This window comes from Arachis duranensis, chromosome 10, assembly GCF_000817695.3.
Source record: "Arachis duranensis cultivar V14167 chromosome 10, aradu.V14167.gnm2.J7QH, whole genome shotgun sequence".
NCBI lineage: Eukaryota > Viridiplantae > Streptophyta > Magnoliopsida > Fabales > Fabaceae > Arachis > Arachis duranensis.
Genome location: NC_029781.3, coordinates 77707971 through 77718128, shown reverse-complemented (window position 1 = coordinate 77718128; position 10158 = coordinate 77707971). Strand labels below are relative to the sequence as shown.

At 35.7% G+C, this 10158-nt stretch overlaps 1 protein-coding gene across 1 annotated transcript in view; it reads right to left on the bottom strand.

Moving 5' to 3' along the window:
• Positions 1–5179: 5179 nt before the first annotated feature.
• LOC107470350 (uncharacterized) overlaps positions 5180–10158 on the bottom strand; it is a gene marked incomplete in the record, with an annotated part of 5460 nt that continues 481 nt past the window's right edge. The window contains 13 exon segments of the mRNA XM_021133719.2: positions 5180–5517; positions 5716–5830; positions 5942–6030; positions 6114–6303; positions 6386–6450; positions 6778–6858; positions 6941–7015; positions 7105–7191; positions 7442–7670; positions 8430–8485; positions 8893–8949; positions 9063–9141; positions 10005–10152. Of these exon segments, the coding sequence (XP_020989378.1) occupies positions 5476–5517; positions 5716–5830; positions 5942–6030; positions 6114–6303; positions 6386–6450; positions 6778–6858; positions 6941–7015; positions 7105–7191; positions 7442–7670; positions 8430–8485; positions 8893–8949; positions 9063–9141; positions 10005–10152 (1313 nt within the window).

Below are 10158 nucleotides of genomic sequence, written 5' to 3'. Positions count from 1 at the left end.
GGCATCATCTCATGATAGGCTAATTGTATTACAAAAGGATTTTGAGTTTATTGACTGGACAAAGAATTCGGAACCATGTCATTCATGCCATCTTGGCAAACAAAAACGCTTACCCTTTTCTGTTAGTTTTAATGTTGTAGCCAATGTACTTGATCTTATTCATGTTGATGTTTGGGGACTTGTTTTCGTTCCCTTCTTTACTGGAAAATGCTATTTCCTTACTCTAGTAGATGATTGTTCTCGATTTACTTGGATTTTATTCATGAAAATTAAGGCAAAAGCTTCATCATTGGTTAAGAATTTTGTCATTTTTGCTAAAACTCAATTTAACGTAGTAGTTAAAATAATTCGCACGGATAATGAACCTGAATTTTTAATGCCTAACTTTTACAATTCTAATGGTATAACTCATCAAAGAACTTGTGTGAAGACACCACAGTAGAATGGGATTGTTGAGCAAAAGCATCAACACATTCTCGCTGTGGCTACAACTATCATGTTTCATGCCCATTTGCCAAAATCTTTTTATAATTACAGTGTTGCTCATGCAATTTACTTGATTAATCGATTACCCACTCCTTTCTTAAAAGATAAGTCTCCATATCAAATTTTTTATAAAACTTTGCCAAATATTTTTCTTCTCAAAGTCTTTGGTTATTTAGCATATGTTGGCAGCCTTGCAAGACATAGAGGCAAGCTGAATCCAAGGACAAGAAAGTGTTTGCATCTTGGATTCAAGGAGGGAACAAAAGGGCTATTTATTCTTTGATTTACAGACTCGAGAGATTTTTTTTTTATCTCAGGATGTCTAATTTCATGAGAATTGTTTTCTCTTCTATCACTCCAATAATTTCAATGATGAAAATTCTTCAAATTCTTCTAGTTCATCTCACATTGCATCTTATTTTTTTTATTATGAATTTTTGGAAGAGACTAAGATCCAAATTTTAAACACAGATAATGAAGCTTCTTAGACAAGGTTGCATCATCCAAATCTTAATCATCAAAATGATGATGCATTATTTGAATTAAATAAAAATGAAGAAATTCTACCTTATACCGAAATTTATGATAATTTAGAATCAATATCTACATCACATGAAGAGCTTTCAACTAATAATTTTGTTGTTTTGCCTCAATCCTCTATTATACTTGAAACTGCAGATGTGAGGAAATCAACTAGTCAAACTAAACCTCCTGCATATCTTTAGGACTATGAATGTCAAACCATTAACACTGTTCCATCCTCATCATAATTCACTGCTCAAAAGTATCCTTTCTCTAATTTTTTATCTTATACTAAGCTTTCTCCTATGCATGTTGCATTTTCTATTGCTATTCAGAATTTAGAGTCTAAAACCTATGAGAATGCAATCATTCAAACCTAATAGCAAGAGACAATAAAGACTGAACGAAGTGCTTTGGAAGAAAGCAAGACATGGAAACTAACTTCTTTACTGGTTGGAAAGAGGGTTATTGGCTGTAAATGGGTATTTCGCACTAAATATCATACAGATGGCATAGTGGAGAGGCACAAGGCAAGACTTGTTGCCGAAGGATTCACAAAAGTGGCTGGTGTTGACTATCGAGACACCTTCAGTCCTTTAGTAAAGCTAGGGACCTTGAGATTAGCGCTGGCTGTTGCAAGGGTAAAAGGTTGGCACCTTAAACAAATCAATGTCAACACGACATTTTTGCACGGTGAGCTTAATGAAGAGGTCTATATGAAGGTGCCTCTAGGTTTAGAAGCCTCACCAGGTCAAGTTTACAAGCTTGAAAAATCCTTGTATAGATTAAAACAAGCTAGTAGACAATAGAATTTTGTAAGCTTAAATCGGTTCTGCTTGAGCTGAAATTCACTCAATGCAAATCGGATTATGGCCTATTCACCAAGACCACATCATTTGGATTCACAGCAATTCTAGTCTATATGGATGACTTAGTGTTAGCAGGAGATGACCTAAGTAAAATTGAATCAGTCAAGGGTGTTCTTCATGACAGATTTTGGATCAAAGACATGGGAGACTTGAAATACTTTCTTGGTTTAGAAGTGACAAGATCCAAGACAGGAATTGCTCTGTATCAAAGGAAATATGTCCTTGATTTACTTAAGGAAACAGGATTCGAAGGTTGCAAACCTGTCACCACTCCCATGGATTACGTAGCAAAACTTAGTAATGGTATTGGAGAATTGCTCACTGATTCTAGTCAATATAGAAGGATTATAGGCAGGCTCTTATATCTATCAAATACTAGACCTGATATAAGCTATGCCATTGAGAAGCTAAGCCAGTTTTTAGATTGTGCTACTAATGAACACTTGAAGGCAGTGCATAGAGTGGTGCGATATATAAAGAGTTCTCGTGCTGCAGGTCTATTCTTCTCTGCAGATTCTAATTTACACCTTATAGGTTTTTCTGATTCTGATTGGGTTGGTTGTGTTGACTCTAGAAGATCATTCTCTGTATATTGCTTTTATCGAGGACCATCATTGGTCACTTGGAAGAGTAAGAAACAATTAACAGTTGCAGCCTCCTCTTCAAAAGCAGAATATTGACCTTTAGCTCTAGCCACCTGAGAAGCTCAATGGTTGAGCTATATTCTTCAAGATCTTGGTGTTCTAATCACAAAGCCTATTAATTTGTATTGTGATAGTAATTCAGCTATCACATTGCTACTAATTCTATTTCATGAACATACAAAACATATCAAAGCCGATTGCCATATTGTCCGTGACAAATTGCAAGAAAAGTTGATCCATCTTCTTTCCATTTCTACTAACAATCAAGCTGCTGATATTCTCACAACCTCTTCCTCTTGGGCCTTTCAGTGCAGGTTACTCTAAGTTTGGATTGTTCGATTTCTTCTCTCCCAATAATCCAAGCTTACAGGAAGGTGTTACTTAATATTATTATTCTTGCAAATTATTATTTATTCTGTTAGTTAGAATTTGTTAGTGTAGGTTGTTATTTTTGGATATATAGAAAATTGTTAGTAGTAGGTTTTGTTGCCTCTGCTGAGCTGTAAAGTCAACTAGTGCAGCAATACAATTCTATCAGGGTTAGTGCTTGTATATATAGCAACCTGTATATTGTATTTTTACTGAGTCTCATCATAATTCAAGTTGAATTCCCAATTCCTAAGTTTATGCTCTTCTCCATGCTCATACGCAATTTTAACATCCTTGCTTAAATGTCAAGAATTCCATGGATGTTTTTCATGTTTGAAGTTGTCACACAAATTAATAAAGTGTGGCATTGTGAGGTGTTCTCAATATTGTTTGAGGAAGATAGTGACATTTTAAAGAGATTGGAGATTGATAATTTTGCTACCTCCACTGCAGGTTAATTATTCTTCATGCATTGAAGTTATCATTTTTTAAAACATTTGTTCATTTTGCTGCTGAATGTTAAGAAATAAATATACGAGGTGTGTTGTTTTGGCAAGATGGGGTGTCCATGGGAACGAGATCTATTTACTTTGGCAGCATTATTGTTCCCAATCAAAACTTTTTTAACTTCTTGGATGAATTTTCATTTACTTTGTAGGATGTCATTGTTCTTCCTCAACTTTCAGTGTTTTCTTGATTTAGCAAAGTTTCTTCAAAGCAATTTAAGTGATGTTGATCGTTATGCAAAGGAGTTGTCTAAAAGCAGAAGCATTGCAGAATCCTTTAAAAAATTAGCAGAAGAATATTCGATGTGATCCCTCTAAAATCAAAAGGATGGTGTAAGAGAAGAAAGACTCTTGAAAAAAGAAAATCACTTTTACTCTTATTCCAATTGGTTTCATTATTTTTTGTGACTTTCTTAATGGTGAATTTGTTTCTGCTGTTGTCCTTGCTTCAGATATAAGAAAAGCTGCTTTTGTGACATACTTGTTAGGTAAGTATGTATTTTTGGGACCGGCTAATGAATTTATGAGTCATGGATATTCCTTTTGACTTATAGATTGCGCGAGGGGAACAGCCCAGAATTGCTCATAATCGTTTTCTGTCTTATCAGTCATTGCTGAGATATTCTTTCAACTCTTCCTTTATTTCCAATTTGTCTCAACCTGCAAACTTTTTACAATTCCTCATGCTTGGAGTTCTGTTTATCCTTTAGAACCTTGGAGGAGGATATTATTGATTAAAAAGAGAACTTTTGTTTCCACCTGTTCATTTTGTCTAAATGATTATATGTGACAGATTTTTATCCTATTTATTCCTTTAAATAACCTTGATGACATTTCAGAGGCTTCTTATGATTTTTCGCTCTTCTTGTACTTTTTCTACTCTTTTCTGATTGGTTACTTTGGATTCTCATGGTCTCACTATGTTTGAAACTTTTAAGTGGTACCAATTAAAAATTATAAAATCAAAGTCTTAATATATTTTCATAACAATCCTTTGAAATTTGATATTTGCAAACAGCTTCCTTCTTTACTAAAGATCCTCTTCTTTAATATGGTGATGCTTCTACAATGTTATATACACACAAAAAATCATATACCAAATTATCTACTATAATTTTTCCTCCTAATAGGATCAGGGAAATTACCTTGGAGTACATACAATTCTTATTTGATTGTTACTCCTGTACGACATGTTTCTCCCAAGAGATGTTCAGAAGAAAAGTTATTTTCCACAAGACAGCAATTCTAATGCATGTGATACTAATAAAAAAACACCTAGTTTAATCTGTTTCTAACTAGATAACCATTTGTACCCTTCAAATCCAACCATTCAACTTATATCGATTTAGTTTTCATTTAAAGAAATACTCCATTCTTTAAGATGTTCTTTAGACTTTCATCTTTTTGGTCTCATACCCATATGAAAAACTTTATTCTCCTTTTGATCATGCTTTAAACCATCATCATTATTTAGGCAAAATAAAATTATACTTTTGATGTACAATCACCTCGCACTTCACTCCATAATACCATTTCAACCAGTCCGTTTTTAAGACTTTAAGTTTAGGCGAAAGATGTGCACTTCTTTCCTCAGCCTCTCCCATTCATTATTTTCCTCTTGCCAAGACCATTTAAAAGTTGAAACCTTGTCTCCACCCTCTTGTATTGTATAATTCACTACAGCCTTATAATAAAATGTTGGATGGAAGTTGGAAGTTTAGAGGGAAAGTTAGTTTTTCATCTCCAAATTTAAAGTGCCTAAATTTATAAAAATGAACAAGGGTTAATCAATATTTTTACATACTGCCATTTCAAAGTTCTCACATTAAGAGAAATTTTTACACAAGTACTATTTAACTATAAAATTGTAAACATGATGTAGAATATAAGTGTGTCACCGAGCAAATTATGAAAGTGAAAACCCCCACCTACACAGTAGAATTTCTGTATTCGTACATCTAAATACGAGTGATAAATCAAAATTTATAAACGCGAACTTGATTTCTGAAAACTAACATAAGAAATAATTTGCAGATTGTCATCATTAAGAGCCACCACAAGGCCCGGAAGCACACACTATCAAACCTCCCCTTTAAACTTCTCTTCATACATCTGAGGTTGCTGCAAAACAGAAGCAACAGTTTCTTGAATAATTGCTTAAAATAAAAGGCATGATACAGAAGCACTTAATGTTTTTGTCCGAGACTAAACCCCATCTACAAGACAAGGGAGGTTAGGGTGATGACAATTTACTCCATTAATTATGCAGATCCAAAGACAATGAAGTCAGCATCAGAATTCATGCCAAAAAATGCTTACCATGAACAAAGCTGAAATCAATCTACGTGCAAACCACCTCAGGTGCAATGCACGTTGAGCGGCACTTGCTGCTTCCACTGTTTCAAACTGCAAATACACAAAACCTGCACTGTTTCTGTATATGAAAATTCAAAAACAGATTCACGGTTAAACGATGCAGACCTATGCATAATGTGTGAAAAGGAAAGAAGAACAAAACTAAGGGTATGCATGTATGAGTTCTCACTTGTCAACAGAGATATGCTTCACCCGCCCATACTTAGAACACTCTTCTTCTACATCCTCTTTAATGTCTAAATCAAAATCTGGTTCTGTCTGCATATCATAATATAGGACATCAGTGATCCATTGAATGAAACAGGCATAGTGTAACAGTACTCAAATCAGTTAATTCTAACCTCAGTGGCCGGATCAAACATATTCTTCAACAGTAAACACTCGCTGGGGGTTCCAACAGGCTCGGCAACTGGGTTAGTCATAAGTTGTGTTGGGAGAGTTGGTGCTGGTATTATGCCTGGATTACCAATAGGCAAGCTAACAGCTTGCTGTGCAGGGGCCGACCCATTCACAACTGGTGGAACGCCAATGCTGTAGGTGTTTTGAATTGAGTGAGACAACAGACAAATGTACACAATATTAGAGAGAAAGGGATACACACACATATACCTACCTAGCAGCAATGCCAGAGCGATCCAGCTTCTGCATAAGTAAAGCTCTTGATTGAGCGTTTAAAGCCTGCAGAGAGAGAGAGAGAGAGAGAGAGAGAGAGAGATCAAAACTCCATAAAGGTAAACATCAATGTACTTGTCTATCAAATGGTAATCATCTCGTTCTCCATCCGTGAAAACTTATAGTTATATTGATAATTATTAGTACTCTGTTTTGGTGCAGTTATCAGTTTGTAAAGTGATATTTAACCAAACATGCCGAACAATCCATAATATTATGTAATAATTATGAAGTGTCAAGCATATTTGTAATATTGTCTGCTTCAGCTAGGAAATCAATGGCATTTAGCCATGTAGAAGTTTTTAAGGTTTTCACATAACACACGAGACTTACCAATCCACCTTCATCATCATCGAAGTCTGCAGATTTCGCAGTTGTATCTTGGCTTCCAACATGATCAGTTACAGATGAGACCTGTGTTTGACAAACAGAATCAATTACATACATGATAAAGGGTACAAGAAACCGAGAACAGATAGATCCACAAAAACATTACCTTGATAGTCCTGCCAGCAATTTCCAGTTTTCCATTTAAACTCAGAGCTGCCTTGGAATGCTCAAGATGAGCAAACTGTTCAAGAATGAATATACATAAATAACAGAGACGAGTATTATCACTAAGACATCATTTTTTCTTTAAGATGAAGGTTAGTAGCAAACTTGAACAAACCCAAAACCCTTGCAATGTCCAGTTTCCAGATCAAGTGGCAATTGTACAAGCTCCACTGGACCAAATGGCTCAAAAATCTACATGAAAAGAAGTGTGAAGCTGGTAAATTATAAATTAAAACAAATCAAATAAAGATTCTAATTACTGAAAACTTATCAACAAACCAGACGCATAATGCACTACACCAGTTTAGAGAAAACTACTTGTATGCAATTGTACATTTTCATGAAATTATTGGTTGGCTCCATGTACTCATTTATAACAATGGCAACAAAAGCTCATTCCAACCATGTTCACACAATAAAAAGCAAAGCAAAAACCAAATACCTCTCTCAGTTGACTCTCGGTCATGTTGAAGTGAAGGTTCCCTACATACAGTTTCCTGTCTACAGCTCCATATGGTCCTGCTACACCAGCAGCTCCACTAGTAGTATTAGATTGAACAAGGTTCTTTTCAGCCTCAGAAGGTTTAACCATCACAGGCTGTCCAAGGAGAAGTTGGCCAGAGAGAGCAATTGCCATTGGCACTGACATCACATCATAAAATTCAATATACCTGCAGCCTTGTCAAGAACGTCAATCTGAGTTTCTTTTGATGTATCTGACTCATGTAAAGAAAATGTTAGCCAATCAGAATAAAAAATACAAAACTAAAGGATATATTGCATTTACAGCTTAATCGAGAAATATAAGGAAGCAACCATGATCCATGGGGAAGGGGAACCACCAAGAAAGGTAGCATTAGGTAGCCATCATCTTTATCACTTATTCACTTATGTGCCATAAGTGCATATCAAAGCCTTAGAAAATGAATCCTGGCATAAAAACCAGTGTAGCATTGCGTAATATATCTTGGACAATTTTAAAAGGCAAATAGCTTGAAAAGCATATACATCTCATCTAGACGCTCACTGACCACTCTACCCATCTAAAAATAAATTAGAAAAAAATAGAGATAACGATAAAGGAATGAAGGAAAATATTCATTCCCATTAACCTTATCAAGGGATCACCACAAGTGATATAAAACTGAAAAGGTTGAACAGCATAACAATGAAATCCTCACTGTACAGCAAATGTAGAGGAACAAAATTGGGAAAGGACCAAAATGAAAACCAGGATTAATGTCATCTACCTTGAGTACGCAGGATGAATTGATTAAACATGAGTGCAAGGTATTCCCATCATCCCTCATCATTATTGCATTTCTAGTCCATTTAAGAATACAGTTAAACATGATTCATGAAAGTGGATATCCTAATACCACAACAGTGCATGCATATGAAGAATAAATTATTTTACAAGAAAGCCTTACCCAACTCCTTTAGATCTTCTTGAGTTCCTATCCATGATAAGACGAACATCCCTCACCTAAAAGCAAGGATCACCAAAGGTACAGCTAAGAACATATTGAAGGAGGACGAAGAACGAATTCATTTTTAAATAAGTCACGCAAAACAACTAATGGTTATCGCTCTTAATAAAAAACTATACAATAAAAAGGACATCCCGGTGCACAAGCATCTCGCGATAACGTAGGATCTTGGGAAGGGATGCAAATATAGGCAGCCTAACCTAATAACTGTATAAGTGTCATAGTTTTTGATTGCGGATGGCGGCTCATGGCGGTGAGCCAAAATTCCGCCATGGCGCCGCCATGGCCGCTATTTTAAAACACTGATAAGTGTAGGGTATATAATACCCTAACTAAAATATTTCCAACTAGTAAAAAGTAAACTTTCTTCAAGTAACATTCAAGACTTTAAAAATCAACGTACCTTGCCAGCTTTAGAGAAGAACTCATAAACATCCCTCTCTGTTGCCTTCAAAGGCATCTGAAATCACCACATGGCAACTTGGTAATCATCAAGGGGAAAAATGCCAAATAACCTGATATACCAAACCTTAAAATATTCGTATGAAAAAACAATAGAGTTAACTAAATAACCTGGTAGGCAAAAACAGTTCGCTGATCCCTTTCGGGATCTGCCTCAGGCTCTGCAGCTTCTTTCTTTTCCCTCTGTCTCCTGTAATTCCAATTAAATTCAGCTATTAGAAAACAATAAGGGATAAAGAAAATCATCAAATCCAAACCTGATATTTAGACTGTATAATTTGTAGCAATAATTCAAACGTGAATCGCTAACATTAGAGTCCAAGACAGCACCTATTCTTGAGAGGAAGTTATGTCCCAAACTCAACTGTAGCAATTATTCGAAAGTATATTGTTAATATAAGAGTCCAAAGAATCACATATCACTTAATCAATCTTATAATATTGATACACACTAGTGCCACTGGTCAGGATTTTTTATTTTCTCTGTATGTCAACTAAAATTATCGTCACACTTCTAATATTTAAAAAAGGATCCATCATCGTAGCTACTTATGTTACTTAAGGATAAACCCAATACCAATCTCAGAAAACAAGGGCATGTTAAGAACTCATTCAGACAGTACATATGGTAGGAAAAAATGAATAAACTTATCCACAAATAATTCATTCAAAATCTTTATTTGGCATTACAAAGTTTTTTAGAGCAAAACAATGTTCAGCTATAGTAGCTTAGGGACAACACTCAACACTGCATTGCGTTGCACCAAAGCAGAAATAAAATCAACAGCGATCATTCCCTTTCTTAAATACCCGTGGAAAAGCCATAACAATGTAGATAACCTGCCATGTACCACTAAGCGTTCACTTGAAACTAACAACGACTGCTGGCTGTCGCCGATGAAAGTTAACTAACAACCTCAACAGACTGAGCTAGCTATAGAAGCATTGACTCATAGGACTAACCGACTAACAATTGAAGCAAAAGAGTAAAAAAATGAAAACACAGTGCACCAAAGAAAATGGGCGTTGAGCTGAGGAAGAAGAATACTTTACCGGCCATCTCTCGAGTCAAAATCACGTTCCCTCTCTCTGTCTCTGTCTCGCTCGGAACGAGACCTGCTCCTCCTGGACCCCTCCTCTCGTTCTCTGTCCCTCTCCCTCTCCTTTCTCTCTCTCTCCCTTTCCTTCTCCTTCTCCTTCTTCTTCT